The sequence below is a fragment of the Nannospalax galili genome, unplaced genomic scaffold, assembly GCF_000622305.1.
Source record: "Nannospalax galili isolate Female #2095 unplaced genomic scaffold, S.galili_v1.0 scaffold162, whole genome shotgun sequence".
NCBI lineage: Eukaryota > Metazoa > Chordata > Mammalia > Rodentia > Spalacidae > Nannospalax > Nannospalax galili.
The window spans coordinates 2,061,609-2,079,664 of NW_008350388.1; the positions used below are offsets into that span (position 1 = coordinate 2,061,609).

Here is an 18,056-nt window from a genome sequence, read left to right on the forward strand (position 1 = left end):
CTAGTTGTTCTCAAAGTGTGGCCAGTTATTAGCATCACCCAGGAAATTCTTAGGAACACACATTTTTTTTTTTTGATAATGCTTTATTTTCCCTCTTTGTGATTATCTCAGTGATACTTCCTTTAGAAAATTTGGAAAACTCAGTGTAAACAACTCAGTGTACACACTACCAAAATCACTTTTGATATTAGCAGGCAAGGGTCCAAGTAGCACTCTTGATCTTGCATCTTTGGTATGAACACAGAGGCAGATGCCAGCCTTGGGTATGGTCAGTCCAGCCCAGAAGTAACTCTAAGGAACACACATTTTTGAGCCTCATTGAATCAGACACTCTAGGAGTTGGGTCCAGCACTCTATAACGTAACATGCAACAAGTACTAGAGGGGGGTGTCATGCCTGCTAAGGTCAAAGATCAAAGGGGTGGAGACTGCCTTGTGGGTCCAGTGATTTAACATCCTTTAACAGGTCTGCTGATGACAAGTGGGCACAAGTCTATTAGTCTAGGCTGCAGTTTCCTCCTGTGAGGATTCTTGCTATTTGTTGAGATCTTCAGAGTTTAGAAGAGGTCAAAGGACTCATAGTGAGGTAAATATTTTAAGCATGACTTGGGGGGAAAGTTGCCTGTGAATATTACATCTGTACTTACCAATTTAGACTAAAGATGTATATCAAGGTCCAATGTACACATGGCTGCTCTTCTCTTAAAAAAAAAAAGTTGCACAGAAACTCTGAAATCAGGAGCTCCTATTTCTTCAGCATTTTTTTGGTAGGCTGTGGCGACAGGCATCTTGTAGAGTCATCCACATGCCTGTGGAAAGGCTGATGACCAAGTTCCATTACCTTCCCTGGCCAGGGGATCCAAGGCCAGGAGATGAAGCAATTTGGAGAAGACTCCACTGGGAGTCGGTGCCAGTACCAGAACTAACAGCCCTCTGGCTCCCTGCTCTGTGCTTTGTCTTCTGAACAATACTGCTTCTTAAGCACACATAAGCCAAACAGCCGCTCAAATTGCAGCCATCCACTTCGCCTTCAGATTTGCACAGCATGACATGAATTGGGCTGCAAATTATGCAGAAAACAGCCATCACATCCATCTGTGATGTCAGAATCCTCAAGTACAATGTGACCTGGTAGAATCTCAGACAGGGCAAGTATACTGGGTATGATTTCTTCTCTGTGCAGTGCGATAAATATCCTCCCAGCTGCTTCTGGCCCGGTGTGCAAAGGTTAAACATGATTGAGGTTATGCCTGGGATCTGCTGGGGAGCAGATTTCATATCCGAAGGTACAGGCAATTAGATTTCTTTTCTCTTTTTATTTAATGATAAGAGTAACTAGAAAAAGAAGACACACAAATACACTCATACCTAATGGTAAACTGAATTTATTTCCTCTTGGAAAACAATTCCAGTAATCTCCAGGTTCAGATTGCAGAGTGAACATTAATAACAGTAAACATACAGGTTAGTTCAACTGATTCAAGAGTTTGGCTGTGTGAAATCATTTAAGGAAAACCTTGAACACTCAAAGCGTCAAATGTATCCAGGAAAAAAAAATTGACAGTCTACATAACAACTATTGCATATATAGCGATGCTACCTGTCACATTGCAAGGTTTACAAATATATATACGGGCCTTATCCAGCTGTGGGGTTCTGTTCAGTGAGAACATCTCTTCGTGGTTTGCAAGAATCTTCAGCAATAAAAAATAGTCTTGGATTTTAACCATTGATATACCAAAAGAGAAATTCTAGGCTTAAGTATAAATAAAAGGAAGTCCAACCATAGTTCCATGTGTAGCAGTTGTTTCAAATACTGTCTTCCTTGAAAATACTCTCTTCTTAAGCCATTTTGTTCACTTTTAAAATCTTGCCTGAATAGGGCCCAAGTCCACTTGTCTTTATAAGACCATTTTAGTATCAGACGACATAATACATGTGCAACACTTTATATACAAGGAGTCTATCTGATGCTCAGAAGTTCAAACACATGAACATCCAATGGTTTTGATAATACAAGTTGTATGGTACAATACAATGTTTCTGAATAATATACATTAACAATGAAGAGTTTCGTGCAAAGAGTAAAACATGTTCCCTTTTTGTGCCACAAAAGTCCTCCTTGAGAGACTGCATTTGAACTAACTGCTGTGTTGGGTCATCGTATGATTCTGTAAAGGAAAAAGAAAGAGGGAGAAAAACTTCAGTGATATGCTTTTCATCAGAGTGAACACAGATCAGTGCCAGTGAATTCAGAGTGACGCAAACACCACGTTTCCGCACAGGGATGAAGGGGTGCTCAAGGGTGTGCAAACTCTGCACTGTGCCCTGGAGGCTCAGACCTGGGGTGAACTGCTTGGGGGGTGAGGCACAGGTCCACGGAAGCTGCCACCTGTACGGAGGAGAGGGAAGGGGCAGAGCCAGGGTGCTCTGGGAGGGAAGATGCTGGTAGTACCATGCCTTCCCTAAACATCCTCCCACCCTATGCCCCCTTGATCTATCAAAACACGACTCATGCTTTAAGAACCAAGGTAGCACTGTTTTAAGTTTCTAAAGCTGTGCACTGATCACACATGCTTTGCTCAAATCTCTTAGACGCTGAATGGTGACAGCAGGGGCTTTATTCATCCTGAAATACGGACACTGAAGGTGAGAGCTACCTGGTTGATGTTGGATAGGGGCAGGAAGCACTCCCACCCCTCTTTGAAGATGCACTAGAGGTTGTGTCTCCGCAGCAGATCCCAGCAGCCTGCCTTAGCTCCACTGCCCTGGGTGCAATCGCTCCTTTTATTTGTAGTCTCCCTTAGACTTCGGTATTCTCCTCTCTGGCCATGCTAACACATCACCTTTCTGACTGGACAGTCTCTCTCCAAACTGTAAGCGGGCAACTGGGCAGTCAACTGAGGACTAACATCCAGGGTAAGAGGAAGCACAGTGTGTAGGCATTCTCCAGCCCAATGCATGGAGCTAAGGATGGTCCTGTTTTGGGCTTTCACCTGGAACCAGAAGCTGGAGAAGGCCTGATCTTACTCTGTTTGCTCTGATTTCCTCAAGCAGTTCTGCCCCACTTCCCTCACATTCCACTGGCTCTCCTGGTTAGAATCCCAAGACCTAGCACAGCATAGACCCACCTCCATGCTTACTCAACCTAAAACACATCTCCTTTCTCTGATTTCCTGTAGTCCTCTATTTTGCATGCATCCTTTTAGACTTGCTTGCCTCTTGGCCTTACATCAGTGTCTGGTGTGTCTTCCTTCCGTCCTTTGTGAGCACCTGTGGAATGCTTGTATCAATACCAGTTCCCAGCACCCCATGCTCAATAGAGAGGGCTTGACCAACTGAACATGGGGTATGGTAAGAAGTATGGTTCCTGCCTTTATGTCTTCAAAATGCTCACTATGTAAATAAGAAGACCACATGGGTAAATGAGAATCAAGTGATATGACAAAGAACAAACTGGGAAGGAACTCAGAAATGTCATGGCTCCTCCTTCCTGCCTCTCTATAAGGGAAGACTTTGCAGCAGCAGGGGCAGCATGCTGGCATTTTTGTTGAGAGTGAAACCATGAGAAAAAGACTCCAGGGCACATTCCAGGCTGAAGAATCAAGCATGGTGGAGGCAATGAGACAAGAACATGGGCTATTATGTCCGTCTGTCCATCCATCCATCCATCCATCCATCCATCCATCCTACATGGAACAGTACAGTGTTCTGACTGGTGAAGGTTTTCTAGAGTGTTCTGAACCAAGCATACTGAATGAAAATAAAGATGAAGGGTAGTTCAGATAACATTATGAGAAACCTTGTAAATGTTGCTAAAGAGTCAGATTTGATCTTGCACGTGAACAGGAGTTACTGGAGTATTTGAAGCAGAGCACTTTGGGAGATCTTTGCTGCCCTTTTCACCCCTGAGGATGGCTAGCCAACCACCATCTCAATGACCAAAGGCTAGGTGGTCTATACTTCCCAATAATGACTCATACACTAGTGAGGGAGTGGAGAGGTGTGGGAAGGGGCCCAGCTTTCTACTTCAGACTTAGCCCACTGGTGAAAGAAACAGATAATGGGAATGTGCCCCCTTCCCAGCATGATGATCCATGTGTAGTAGATGGCCATGACTTAGGAGAGACCCTAGCAAAGCCCCACTGGGTTGGGGCCAAACAATTTGAAAAACGGTGTGACGCATTGCTAGTGACTCGGAAGCTGTTTGTTATTCTGCCTTATTTAAACACACTTGCTTCACTTCCTTCAAAGGGGATGGCTTTCTCTAGTAACACTGGCCTCAAAGTGCATTTAAGAGCAAACTGTTTTTATGCCAACCCCTTTTGTCTGAATAATAGTTTTGGATAGGTTTGAGATGTGTTTGCTGGAGGCATAGTCAAGATACAGATGAGAATAGAAAGCTTTCCTATTTTCAACATCACTACGATTACAGAGGTTTAGAAGCATTAAAATGTTAAACACCCAAACTGTCTTTCTTTCTTTTGCTATCTCAAAGTCAAATGTGGTTTTATAGAAAGGTTTAAACTAACAACAAAACAAAACCCACAGAATTATGAAATGAAAGAAATACAAGAAGCCATGGTGCTAGATGCTTAAATGATGGGGCCCTGGCAGGGTGACAGGTAGCTTTTATTTACTGATCTATTTTCACTACAATCAACATTAAGGAAATCAATTTAATAGCATTATCCAAATCTTTTTAAAATTTTGAAGTCTTCTAATGTGGACAAAATTCATCCTTTCCATTTTTTTTTTGTGCCCTACAATAGACATGGGTACAATTCTATTTTTTTTTTTTTTTTGGTCTTTTTGAAGCAGGGTCTCCCTGTAGCCCCAGCTGTCCTGCAATTTTTAACAATCCCACTGAATATTTACATGTTTGTCTATACATGTGGCTATATATTAATCACATTGTTTTAAATGTTTAAATGCTTACAATGGATAATCCATATTTGAAAAGGACCCAAGGGGTTAATAAGGGGAGACACATTGCCATCTCTCTAGTGCTTTCCTGAGTACCCATACCTAGATCCCACTGAACAAGCACCTAAAAAGGAATTGTTAGCAGTCACTGGCAAGAGCTGTGCCCCTGGTGCTTTCATCCTGAACCAAAGCCATGCGTGTCTCTTCTGAGATAAATACATATGCATCATTTACTGCAACAGACTGAAGTCATTTATATCAAGGAGTGACACTGTGCACGTAAGAGAATGGATATAAATCAACTTCAAGGAGGACAAGAGTAAGGCTTAAGAAACACACAAGCTTATACAAAATAAAGATCCGTGACATAAACCCCGTCAACAGGTGACAGGAGCAAAGTTCTCTGGTGTGGAGATGCCTGCACACATGGAGCTCCTTCACCCCACTGTGTTAGCTGCTTGTCAGACTGCTGTGAGAAAACACCCGACAAAAGCAACTTCAACAAGAGTTTGTTTGGCTCATGGTTTCTCATCATAGTCCATCATGGCTGGGAAGTCAAGGCAGTGGGAGTCTGGGGTGGCTGGTCACATTGCATCCACAGTCAGGAGGCAGGAAATGATGTGGACTTGTGCACAGCTTGCTTTTTCCTTTTTATTCAGTCCAGGGCCACAGTCGATGGGGCTGTTCGTAGTTACGATGGGCCCTCCCACCCCCATCACCTGAATCTAGATAATCTTTCATAGGCATGCAGAGAGGCTTGTCCCCTAGGTGATTCCAGATCCTGTCAGGCTGACAATCAATACAAAGCACCACACCCATGTTCTGTTTTTGGCACCAGCCTGATTGAAGGTTATGACAGTGTCTTTCCAGTGCTGGCTGTCCACACTAATAGCAATTCTCATGGTGGGAGGAAGGCATGTTCCCAGGGGTTCTTGGGAAATGAGCATATTTGTGTTGGGGTGGGAGAGAAAAATCCCAGGTAATTCTGATCCCTTCTCAAGGGCTTGCCTTCACTGCCCCTGGGGGGTCCCTAAGACATTTTTGCTTCCTGCCCATGTGTTCTATTCCAAGTCCACTGAAAGTACAAATGGCTTGATTTCACTCAGAAGGAATGGTGTGTCTGAACCATACATTTATTCAATTTTCTTATAGGTGTAGGAGAGAGCAGACACAAAGTCAGACTCCAGACATGACCGGAGATCTTTCAGATGAGAAACAAGGCTCTTCATGGGAGAGCTTGGTGATTTTCATGATTTGAAAAAAATCATAGACATCATTTTCCCGGGAAGGGTAGGAGTAAGTGGGGAGATGAAAAGTAGACAGCAGAGCACGGAAAAGAGAGGGGAGGCTCTGAGGCACGGCTTGCTCTTGTCCTGGCCTGTGCCACACGGAAGAACCAGTCCTATGGCAGGCTGGACAACAAACGCTCAGGAATGGAAAATGGACGCGCTCGTGTGAGGCCTTCTGTAGGCTGCAGGAGTTGTTAGCTCTTTAGGTCTAGAAGAAACCACTCTACTAGAACAAAGCAGTGGGTTATCTCACCAATTTTACATGGCAATTCACAGTCCCCAAAGTACTTTAATGCAATGACAGGTTATGAGAAAAAATATCTGTTCCAATGAAGGGAAAGTGTTTTACATAATCGAGAAGAACATCAGAGCAACACTGGTGGAAGTGGGGGGCGATGACAGAAAAGGAAGTGGAGGAGAAGAAAACTTCAGCAATCCCACAGAGAGCCATATTCTACTCTGCAAAAAGCCATCTCCTGGAGACCCCATGTCTAAGTAACTGAAAATTGAAAACCATTAATCCCAGTTATGAACAGTTGTTTTACACGAGAGGGGTTTGTGTTAAAAAAAAAAAAAATCAAACCCACAACATACCTTAGAGCCTAAAAGAAGATCCATCTAGGTTCGATACTTTAACAGCGAGGTTTCCGAAACCCTCTCCTTATGGTAAAGGGCTCCGTTTGGAAGAAGTGTGTGCACATCTTTTTTTTTTTTTTTTTTTTTTTTTTTTTTTTTTTTTTTTCTGTAAATGTGAAATTAAACTTAGAAGCTAAAAAACAGATGAGAGCCTTAAAATTTCCCCTTCTAGCACTATGTATTTCTTTTTAAATATGAGATGCTTTCCATTTTACAAGACTGGAATTCTCATTTTAGGCTTGGCACTCTAACAAATGATTAATTCAGCCCCCTTCTTTCGGAGAGCTGACCACATTTGCTGGTCAAACGGTTTAATCCTATTTTAAGTGCAGTCCAAGGAAAATATTTTTTAAATAAAAATAAAAACCCAGGATCCTCTGAAACTGTTCACCTTGCAATTTTGAGGCGACCCAATTTTCTTCAAATCTTGACGGGGATTTTTTTTTGCATTTAGAACAATGACAAAGTTAAGCTTTGGAGGAATGCCAGATAGGGAATCTACCTTTCCAGGACTGAAAAATTAAATTTCCACCCACAAAAGTTGTGCCCACAGATTGCCTGGACTTTGCCAATTCTTTGGTTAACCTCTCATCTCCTGTCTGTTGGCAACACCAAAATGTTTAGTGGCAATAGCAATAAAAACAGCTTTTGAATGGGACTTTTGTGAAATCTGTTGATTCAAAGATACTAATCTTTTTTTTTTAAACAAAGCTTCTCTATTTATAACCTTTTGTTTCAAACAAATATGAACAAGCTCTGAAAACTAGAAGAACCAGGATGTTGTTTTAGAAAGGAATGATGAGAGAGAGAGAGAGAGAGAGAGAGAGAGAGAGCGAGGCTTTCCACTAGCACACTGTGCGTTACGATCTCAAATGTACACTGTGATTATATTCCGTTTAAATGAGATGTTTTCCAAACTGATGAAATTGTAGCTCTGAAACAAAGCAAGGCAGAGAGAAACAGAGAAATGGGGAAATTAAATGTGGCTGTTTTCTTTCACCAGATGGTGACAACGCTGTGGCAGCATGTTGGTTTTTTCTTTAGTTGAAGAACACAAACATCCGCAATCAATCATCCCTGATTAACTAATTATATTACCCTTCCTTTTATCACTTGGGCTGGACGTTTATCTGTAAACATGGAGGCTAATCAGTGCTCTGATTTTTCGGAGAAGCACGTCCCAACTCACTCACAACCATGAGCTTTCTTCTCAGGCGGCAGAAAGAACCCTACATGTCCACCTTAAGCACTCCTGCTTTTTCATTTATTTTTTATTTTTTATTTTTTTTTTTAAACAAAAGCAATTGGGTTCCAACAGGCTGGATAATAAGTCTTTTTGACCTGCCTTCTTCTTTGACCCAGAAGGTCACTCCTGTGCTCGGGCACAGAGCTGACTTAGGAAATGCCTCCAAGTCCTACATTTTATCTCCTGCCCACTAAAAATAAAGCTTTCTTTAAATGTGTCTGTACGGGTCCCTGAAGGCCAGAGAGGCATCCCTGTAGTGGGCAATGGAGGGACAGAAACCTCTGCCTTTATTAATGAATGCAGGCCATTATGAGTCTGGCTGGCTCCTTCCCTGTTCCCAGAAGCATATACTGTACGTGACTTAAAATGCTAGAATATTGACACAAAGCGAGCTGGGCACCCCTAAGGAAAATTACTCCTTGGATATAATGTAGGCTCGTAACAGCTATTAGAGTACAAAATAAAACCCTCCGGGATCAGACTGACATATACCGCATTCTACCTAGTCCTCAAACATTAGAAGAATTTCTTTGTGAAGGCATTCTCAAGGACAGCATTAAACTGACTTTTGTAGCATTCTGCAACAGCTTTTTGGCTTAGAGCTTTTAGTACTAAATCTCTGGTTTGAATCAATATAAGTACTATATCTTCTACATTAATCAATACATTTGGTTCAATACATGTTCTATTAAATTATACTTTCTAATCAAGATTTTTACATTTCTACCCTCTTTTTTTATTCCCAACTTCTCTGCTAGTAAAATAGTTTTGAAAGTGCAACAGGGAATGAATACAGGACACTGGGTTATTTACCCTGTATGATAGAGAAAAACACCAGTCACAAAGGCAGAAGGTTGCCTTTAAGCATTCTAATGAGGTCAACAGGATAGGAATGTTAATAAATTAGCACTTCCAAAGTCCACACAATTGCAGAAATTCTCATAATTTTAAATCGGTTAAAAGTGAATCTTCATAGCTCTGGAACTAGCATAAGGAATGCTCTAAAAATTGCATGATAGCTCTGAACCACCCAAAGTTCCATTCACACCCTGCTGTACCACCTCAAAGTCTTCCTTATATACTTCCTATAAGGAGACATTCTGCACAATTGTCTTTTCATAGGCCCTACCGGGGAAGCATCAGGGACATATATGTGGTCACATGCAGAGAGATGTTATATTCAATGAACATTGTTTTAAAAAAAATATCTTATTTCCATGTATTGTGGCACACACCTTTAATCCAGTACTCCATTCAGGAGGGAGAGGCAGGCAGATCTCTGTGAATTCCAGGCCAAAGTCTACATGGCAAGTTCTAGTTCAGCGAGAGTTGCATAGTGAGACCCTGCTTCAAAAACAACAAACTCATACACATAGTGGCTTTCTCATACCCAGGGAAGGTGACTCATAATTTTTACATGTGAAGACTCTACTAGACTGGGGCTCTACTCTTACTGTGTGTGGACAATGGCCAGCTCATAAACTTATGCTTAGAAGCTTGACCGTGAAGCCCCAATATAAAACTCTTTTCTAGCTCTCATGTGAGGTAACCTACAAGGTGATCTGGCAAACTCTTCTTGGTGATTATATGAAATACATGCCATTCCTATGCTGGATTTCAAAGAGGAGCCTGCTGATGCAGATGATTCCAGAATGCCAACTGGGCTCACCTTACAACAGGGTTTCACAACCTCAGCTCTACTGACATGATTCCTGGGGAAGGATGATTCCTAGCTATCCCAGGCACTGTAGGAGGTCCACACGCCCCCTGGTCTCTGCTCACAACATGCCCATGGCAGCTCCACAGTATGACAGGTAGAGGCATCCCCAGGCATTACCACATATCTCCTCATGGGACAAACCACTCTTAGATGGGGACACTGCCTTATATAGCTTGAAAACATTTGTGCATGACTAAATGAAAGCTTAGAGATAAAAATTGTCTAACAGTCAAGGAATTTGAAGTTCAACAAGAAAGAACAGGGTCTATGGGTAGAAGAGAAATGTGCAAATGTTTGTCTAAGGTGTGTCAAATCTCTTAACACCTGGACAGGATGTTGGCATCAGTAAAGTTCTTAAGAACCATATGACTGGGTTATTCCAAAAAACTTACAAAAAAAAAAAAAAAAAAAAGCCAGTCTATGATTTTGTGTTCGTCTGCATTCATAGCTATCTTGGGCCTCAAGTGTCCCACAGGCCACCGGTTGGACACACCTTGCTGCAGTGTGTTGAACAGCTCTAACTAGGTGCTCTTTTTGACCTGTCTTCGCATGCAAAAGTTTACTGCAATATGATCAGGGTGAGAGTTTTGAATGTTTTCATACTGAAGGTGTACTAAGCTTGCTATGTCATACTTGGGTGTGCTACTTACAGTCTGTAGGACCTGCCTTCCACCTTAGGAAAATAAAGCATGTCTCATTACAAAGGGACACATATATACCACTTAGGTCTATCCTGAATGGCTTTTAAAAATAACGTCATAGGGTGAACACGGGCAATTCGTCCAGATATTACGCAAAGGATCCTTTGAGATATAAGTGGCATTATTTATGGGTGGAACTAAATCTCTCCAGAAATGTTCACTTAATCAGCAATTGATGTTTCCCATCTACTTACCACTAGCAAAGACAGTGTATTACAGCAGAAGACAAGCAGTGGGCAATTCACAGCCCAATAATGCATAAAGGGACTCAAGCACTAAGCTCTGGAAGTTGGGTGTGGAAATGATATGTACTTGGAAAGAACTTCAGAGCTGCCATCAATGTTCTGGTCAAGGTTTACTGGCAGTTACTGCACCTGAAGGTAACAGCATAGAAACAGAAGCATGGCTTCCCAAATGGGAAGGATCTAACAGCAGTTGGTGGGTATCTCTGCAGAGATGAAGGATGCTCATGGCCATGGCCATCTATCAGGAGAGGCAGGGTGCAAATGGACATGGAGCAGGAGTCCTCTATCTTCTGTGGGGGGCTGTGATGACTTCTTAGAGAAACAACAGCTGTCTGGAGCTGGAGAAGTGGTGAGGATGAGGTAAGGAGAACATGGGCAAAGCTGAGAGTATCAGAGTAGATGACACAGACTCCTTAGATGCCACAGGCTCTACTGTGTTTGGAGATCTATCAGAATGTGCAGACAGGTGCAGTCAGTTTGGAAAGTGCTAAGCACATACCACAAGGATTTTTGTTTGTTTCAGGACAGAATCTCATGCAGCTCAGGCTGGCTGGCCTCAAACTTACTATGTAGCTGGGGATGACCTTAACTCTTGATCCTCTTGCCTCTTTTTCCCTCGTCCTGGGAATACAGCATGAATCGATGCACCTAGCTCACATATTTCTTATTCCCCCAAAATAATTATTTATATGTTATTTGGCTCATCTGAAAAATTTTCTGATGGTTTAAAACAAAAATACCCAGTGAATTAAGAAGCCCAAGCAAAGACTGTTTAAAAAATGCAAATTCCAAGCTGTGAATGTAGAATAATTTCCAGAATTTTGACAATTAAATATTATAGAGAAATAAAACAAACCATTTCAAAAGGCTAAATTATATTGTTGAGTCATATATGGGCAATGTTCACATGGTGACAATCCCATTTACCATGAAGAACTTTAAAAAGAGCAGTAAAATTTCAGTTGTAAACTGACCCCCTAATTATGTTTGCATACTGGGCAGGCTTGAAATTTCCCATTTGGAGGGCTGGAGAGATGTTGCCATGGGTAAACTGCTCACTGCGCAAGTGTGAGTTCCTGAGTACTGATCCCCAGGACCCTGTAAAGGCCAGACCTGGTAGTGCTTATCTATAATCCCAATGCTTCTACCATGAGACGGGAGGCAGAGACAGGAGGATCTCAAACAAGGTTGATGGTGAGGACCCACACCTCAGGTTGTCTTCTGATCTCCACCTTCATGTTGTGGTGTGAGTACATCTTCAATCACACATACACAAACACGCACATACATATACCACATGCACACATGCTAAAATTTTTTTTAAATGTCCTTCCTTAGAACTCATGACAGTAGGCACCAAGAGTCACACAAAGTGCCAAATTGGATGAACAGGCAAATTAAAATGGCCACTGGGAAATAACATTAAAAGTATAAAATTGATTTTTTTTTTTTAAAGCAAACAAATGGAGCTACCTGTTTACCTGCGTGGAGCCAACAGTAAATTTTGATCACACTATAAAGGCAAAAGGGAGAGAGGCTGGGGCATAAAGGTTCTGCCTTGGTTCTGGAGGTGAGGATCGCAGTGTACTGGGGGACAGAAGGCTTTGATAGGCAGTGCTGTCTAATAAGATATTCAGGGATTAAGTCAGTGCTTCACAGACAGATGTGCCCATGTGCCAGTTGTTGCTAAGCTTTAATTTTTTCCCCTGTAATGTTTAATTTATCACAATGGTGCTTTCTAAACTAGAACATCTGTAAACAAGGTTAGGAATGACCTCCTTCCAATTTGACAGCCGTGAACAGCGCCCCTTCTTCGTGCTTTCATTTTAGATACCTTAAAGATAAATAAATCTGTGAAAGAAGAGGCGAAAGGAAAGGCTTGTCTGACGTTCATATGTTCATGTTGGACGAATACAAATTTCCTCTCTGCTGGGCTCTCGGGTACACACCACTGGCTCTTGGCGCTGAAGCCACAGCCAGGCATCCCTTTCCTAGTCAAACGCAATTAAACAAACTTCTGCTAAATATTTAACAGCCTTGTATGGTAATTAGTGGCAAATAATGGGAACTTAAATTGATAACTCTTCAGAAATATCCTCTTATAAGCGTTACAAATGAATGGCTCCTCCTTTTAGAGTTTGAATCCTGGGAGGATTTATTTTTTTAAAGAGGGCCCAGTGAACTACATCTTAGTTACGCCACTTGGCTCAAGACCTTACAGTCAAGTTGGGTTGTTCTTCAATTGCTTGCAACATCTACCTACATGAGTTGCAGCTCTGCTCTGTTAGAAATCCATTGAAATTTAGTTAGGGGCTGAAGGGTGTTGGAGACAGGCATTGATTTAAAAACTGACTGGCAGCTTTAGGATTTAAACTCTGGTCCATCAGATTCAAAAGGTCATCTGATTAGAATGGGAGAGGCACAGGACATTTGTGATTTATATTCAAAGGGTAACCTTTGTGGGGAGAAGGAGGAACCATGCCTCTTTCTGCCTTTCCACTTGATAGGGACAAGGATTCCCTTCAAGTGAATTCCAATAATTATGAAAAAAAAAGTATTGAACTGGGGTGAAAAAAGGCAAAATAAATGCTACTTGTTTGTAGTTTATTATTTCTCTCTGTGTGTCTCCTCTCTCTCTCTCTCTTTCTCCTTCTTTTGCTTTTGTGTGTGTGTGTGTGTGTGTGTGTGTGTGTGTGTGTGTGTGTGTGTGTGTGCCATCAGGCATGCAGACACATTCAGAGGCCAGAGGAGCATGTCGGGTGCCTTGCTCTCTCTCTCTCTGTCTTATTCCTTTGAGACAGAATCTCTCACTGACCCAGGAGCTTGTCAGTTTTTTTCCAGCTAGTCCTAGCAATCTTCCTGTTTCCCCTGAACCCCAGTCCTCTCCCAGATCCCAAGTGGGGTTACAGGTGCACACAATGATGTCCTGCTTTTACATGGGTGCTGCGGATCTGAACTCAGGCCGTCATGCTTTCACAGCAAGAAGCCATCTCCTCAGCTCCTTATTTCTTTTTATTAATAACAATGCTACACTCTGTAGGAGGTAAACTCATTTTAAGAGTAAGCCAAACATGCTATAATTCATTAATGATAACAGAAAACCAAATATTCGTCCACCAAGGCCATTTGCTTAGCAAATGCACATCAAAATAAAAATGTCAAAATACAGCGTATTGATGGACAACATTAAATTGTGTTGAGTGAGTCATATCCTGAGAGTAGTGTGCATGTGTGCCCGTGACACACCTGTGTGCATTTCCCTGTCTAAGAAAGTGATTGTATGCTGTGTAGTTAACCCTGTTGTATCCATCCTGGTTTCCACAGGTGAAATCCCAGTATCTGGATCTTTCTGCCCCTGGGGAACATTCGAAGATGGGAAATGCAACTTGAAGAAGCTCCCAAGGGAGTTTTGGTTTTTAACTCATAAGAAATTGTAGTCTTCTCTGAACTTCTTGGCTGCCTTCTACTCTAAATAAAAATTCCTGGTTAGGAAGATATGCTTCCTGACCCCGTGTTCGTGCTCTTCTTTCTCCTTCCCTGGACAGTTTTATATGTTGTAGACAGCTTTAGGACTCTTTCTGAAACAGTGTTCCTCTCTGAGTCCCCTGAACTCATCTGTTTTTTTTTTTTTTTTAAATCAGCAAGCCCACCAAGAGAAGTCAGGCATGATTGAACGTATCTGTTTTTAAACAAATTATATATTTACTTATTCATTATTTATTTATTATCTGTGTGTGTGTGTGTGGTGTGTCTGTGTGTGTATGTGTGCCCTTGTGGAGGTCAGAGGACAACTCTGCTGAGGCTGTTCTCACCCTCTACCATGTGGGTTCCAGGACTTGAACTCTGGTCATCAGCCTTGGAGGCAAGCTCCTGCACCCACTGAGCCATCTGGCCGGCTCTGTTTTTCTGATTCTGTATGGAAGCCTGTTATGTGATGCTTGTATTCTCTTGTACACTATTTTCTCCCACAATCTTTCAGGTCTTAAAAGTGGTAGAGGTGTCCCTCATGCCCTCTCCCACCAGGGAGAGCTACAGCCTACTTCAGAACCCCACACGTGAGATTCCCATCCTCTTCCCAGTTTGCTGCTTTGCTTCTAGGTCTCTGTGGGACAGTTTCCTCACCCTTCCTAGTAGTCTGAGCTACTGGAGAGACAGCCCTTTCATCTCCCCACACAGAGATGTGCTGTAGCTATGGTGAGAACAATCTAACCCTCACATCCTTATACAATTTGCTCCTCCAAGTTAATTTGAATTCATTACAATAAAGGGATGTAATTAAAAAAATAACTCTTTAACGTGAAGTATTTAACATGATCCTGGAAGAATGACAGTCTTGACTAGCAGAGGGGCCAGGCTGTAAGCATGGTGCACACCCACGCGCATTCAAAGGTGAGCCATAAACCAGTACACACTGCCGCACTGCCATGCATAAAGGGCCAGGCAACGGGAGGCCTCATTCTAATCAGTCCTCCAAGGAACCTGCCACACAGAAGTGGCACTTATTCTAATTTAAAGCCCTCATGTTTGCTTCAGTGTTTCAAAATTTATAAAAGAATAACTTCATTAAACCGCCTGGCACTTCAAACACAAACGCGAACCAGCCACAACATAGAAAGAGCCGGACAGGAGGAGAGTTATTCCCAGAGACCCGGGAGCACAGACACTGAAATAGAGTGTGCGTCGGGGCACTTCTCTTTCCAACACTGTGGTTCCTGGTGCAACTTTCCTTCACTGAGGACTTCGGCTGCACGGCTCTTTACTTCTGTCAGGAGGCCTGTTGCTCTTGTGAACCTGCTTAATAACACTGAAAATCACTCAAAGCGGTTGGGCAAGCTGTGTCACATGCAGAAATACATCTGGCAGTACATAAATGAACACTATTCAGTGTTCCTTTCCTGGCCTGAGAAGAGATTGATTCTCTGCACACCACTATTACAGCTTCCATTTACTTGGGTATATATTTCAGACTTGCCCAAGTTGTTGAAAAAATAATGTTAAAAAAAACCTTGCTGGGGGCTGGAGAGATGGCTCAGTGGTTAAGAGCACTGACTGCTCTTGCAGAGGACCCGGGTTCGATTCCCAGCACCCACATGGCAGCGACAAACCCTCCTTAACTCCAGTTCCAGGGGAATCCGAAGCTCTCTTCTTAACTCCGCGGCATCACATGACATGCGTGCACTCACATACATGCAGGCAATACACTCATACACATAAAATAAAAATAATAAAATATTTAAAAAAAAAACCCTGCTGAAGAAGGAGGAGGAGGAGGAGGAGGAGGAGAAGCAGCAGCAGCAGCAGCAATAATAAGGGTTAAGTGGACCAATCTGCAACCTCCATGAGCAGCTCTGGAGGGAAGGTACTGGCACACCCTAAAACATTGTTTTACCGAAACTTCCTTTTTTCTCCCCTGAACTGAAAAGCACTGCAGAGGGGAAACTTGAGGCTAGATTTCTGAGCTACAAGGTTACAGTACACATCATCTCAAGCCCAACTGTCAGCAGATTTTTCAAAATCATTTTTTATAATGGTATGAAGGGATGAATCTTGGAGCTTGCATAAAAATAGTAACCCTTTGAGAAAGTCTGTGCTGCACACAAGTTGGGCTAGGCGACCTGTCCTGAGATGAATGAATGGTGTCTCCCCCTTGCCATTCAGTGTTCCTATCAAACTGCTGCTAAATTTTGCTTCAAAGAGAATAGAGTAAGAAGTCACAAAACCCTGAAAAGGACAATCTAAGGATGGATAAGAGGAAATGGCCTTCGGGGGAATAAAAGGTATAACTCTGTAAAGATCATAAAAGAAAAAAAAAACTGTTACAGTTGTCTTTCAGAATTTTGGAATGGTATCCTTGTTCCCAGTTAGAAGGGAGACCTGACATAGGGTACTCCTGCCAGCCTGGCTGGAGGACAGATGGATCTAGAAACTTAATGTTACCACCCCATATGCATTGTGCTGAGTCATAATATCTCCAGGATAAACAAATACTGAAATGAATTACCTGCTGTCCTTCATACACTTGTTTATGGTGCAGAAAGCGTTCTGACATCCAAATAATGCAACCTATTGCAGGTAAGTTTGCATTCGTTTTCCTCTTCACGAATGAACTAGGGCTGATCAGATGGAGTGAATGAGCTAATTCAATTACAGACAGACTTTATTATATAATAAAATATGGATTATTGATCTTGTGGAGTTAGCAATGTGTGATGATGTAAATTCACTGCCTGAAACCTTGAAGAGGTATTTTATGACTATTTTTATTCATGCTTTTAATCTATTAGAAATTGTTTTTACTTGTGAAAAACTACCAAAATGAAACACTGCTCACTAATTAAGCCTAGTGTTCATAAAGAGAATAAATCCAAGGTTAACACAGGGAGCTGAGCTGGAAGCCTGTGAAGTCCCCTTAGCCCGGCTATGATCTCTTGTACCCAGAAGAAAAAGGCAGGAGCGATTCCACACTGCGAGTGGAGTGAAGGCATATTTGGTGGACTGGCATTTACTTCCTATGACGAATCCAATGTGGTCCTGCAGGAAGAATGAACGTGTTGCTGTGCCCTTTGCACTTGTAAGGATGACTGGCTTGTAATACAACCCTGGACTGACCTAACAAAATCCTTTGTCTCATCTCTGAAAAAAAAAAAAAGCAAAAAAACCACCCCCAACCCTCATTAGGAAGCAAGCAGCTCTGAGTTTGAGAGGTGAGGCCACACACAAACCCTAAAGGCGAAAGGGAGGGGATCTAGGGTATCCAACCTGCATTTATACACTTAGGCTCTGCCTGCCAGTGTCCCTTATAAATCTGTCCAGAGATGAGATGGCATGCTGATTGCTATTCCTGCAGTGCTATGAAGTACAGGCTCTACTGTTTCCTCTGGACTTGTAAACTTCTCCCTCCTCTGCCTTCTGGCAGAGTTCATATCCTTTGTATCCCTTTATAGGCTGTGTCCACCAGCTCCCTCCACAGCGGCACAAACACAAATATGCTCTTTCCCCTCTATTTTTTTTTTTTAAGAGTGGAGCCAGGCTTTGTGTTTTGGTAGGCATCCCTCCAACGTGCACAGGTAAGCATACATGTGGTATGTTTCCAGAAACGACTCCAATGAAAGGGAGGAAGGAGGGATGCTAAACAACGCTAGCGCGAAGTTGCAGACTGTTCGGCTACAGTCCAGAAAATGAATCCAATTTTTCATTCTGTCATTATAAATATTTCATTGCAAATGGTACTGATTTTCTGCAACTGTGGTTAAGCAAAGGGCCTCTGTGTGAATATTTAAGGAAAAAAAAAAAA

The 18,056-nt window shown here is 42.3% G+C and overlaps 1 protein-coding gene across 5 annotated transcripts in view; it reads right to left on the reverse strand.

Annotated features, from left to right (window-relative positions):
- Window positions 1-1,356: 1,356 nt before the first annotated feature.
- Znf521 (zinc finger protein 521) overlaps window positions 1,357-18,056 on the reverse strand; it is a 299,735-nt gene continuing 283,035 nt past the window's right edge. For all 5 annotated transcript variants that reach the window (XM_008847632.3, XM_008847631.3, XM_008847633.3 and 2 more), the window contains one exon: window positions 1,357-2,170. In XM_008847632.3, the coding sequence (XP_008845854.1) occupies window positions 2,141-2,170 (30 nt within the window). In that variant the 3' untranslated portion in view covers window positions 1,357-2,140. The remainder of the gene's footprint in view (window positions 2,171-18,056) is intronic.